The sequence below is a fragment of the Tupaia chinensis genome, unplaced genomic scaffold, assembly GCF_000334495.1.
Source record: "Tupaia chinensis unplaced genomic scaffold, TupChi_1.0 Scaffold000047_1, whole genome shotgun sequence".
NCBI lineage: Eukaryota > Metazoa > Chordata > Mammalia > Scandentia > Tupaiidae > Tupaia > Tupaia belangeri.
The window spans coordinates 2,066,727-2,067,758 of NW_006159505.1; the positions used below are offsets into that span (position 1 = coordinate 2,066,727).

The window sequence follows — 1,032 nt, forward strand, 5'->3', positions numbered from 1 at the left end:
TTAAACAAAATAATTCTTAAAAAAAAGGGGGGGAGGGGCAATAAGATTCACAGAAAGTGGACACCCCCAGGAAAGTAAGTCACCAGGGCCATGACAAATGCCCCAGACTTTAAACTGGGGGTGACTCCAAAGGCCTGTCGTGCCCCACACCTCACGGTCAGTGGTTCAGACGGACAGGTGCCATCTCCATTCCAGGACACAGAGTGATATTCGGGAGGCCAAGTGACCTGCCCGAGGGTTGGTGGCAGGGCCGCTCAGAGAGGACCCCAGGCGCCCACCCAAGGCCCTACCCCTGACTACAGCACTCACCGAACTCCGGGAACAGGTGCACAGGCTTCGGGGGGATCTCCGGGGGACAGGAAGGCGGGGAGGGTGGCTGTGGAGGCCCCCGGGGGAGGGTGGGCAGGGACACCTCAGGCTCTGACTGCAGAGGGGATGATGGAGGCAGTACTGACTCCTCTTCCTTGGAGGGAAGGCTGGGATAAGAATGAAAGTTGGGCATCGCTAAGCAACAGAGCCAGGATTCAGGCCCACTGAGCCCCCAGCTTGCCTGCCCGAGCTACCCCAAAACCCACCGGTTACATAAGCTTAAAAGACGGGCCCCCCTCGCCTGTTCCCTGCCCAAAGTCCCCCTGGCTCTCGCAACTAAAGGAAGCAGGCACCCTTTCTGGTCCTAATGAGCTGACCATTTGTCCCCAGTGTTCTAGCTTACAGCCACATGTCCCAACTGGGTCTCCACTCTGAAGAGACATAAAGACTAGAAGGAGAGGCAGGGAAGGCTTCCTGGAGGAGATGGTGCTTGCCGTGAACTTTTAAAGGGAAAAAGGCATTTGCTGGCAAAGGGAGGGAACAGGATTAAAATGAGCAGAGGGCAAAAGCACAGGTAAGGGCCTCAGAAACCAACACCGAAGACCATAAACTGTAGGTCTCTAGCTCAAGACCACCTTCTTTCTTGCCCAGTCGTGGATATTCACTACACCTGTGTGTCCTCAAGCCCCTCAAAGTCACCACATCCCACCATACTCACCTGCC

The 1,032-nt window shown here is 55.9% G+C and overlaps 1 protein-coding gene across 1 annotated transcript in view; it reads right to left on the reverse strand.

The window, feature by feature from the left end:
- ARAP1 (ArfGAP with RhoGAP domain, ankyrin repeat and PH domain 1) overlaps window positions 1–1,032 on the reverse strand; it is a 57,267-nt gene that overhangs the window by 21,610 nt on the left and 34,625 nt on the right. The window contains exon 3 of the mRNA XM_027774064.1: window positions 310–476. Within this exon, the coding sequence (XP_027629865.1) occupies window positions 310–476 (167 nt within the window). The remainder of the gene's footprint in view (window positions 1–309; window positions 477–1,032) is intronic.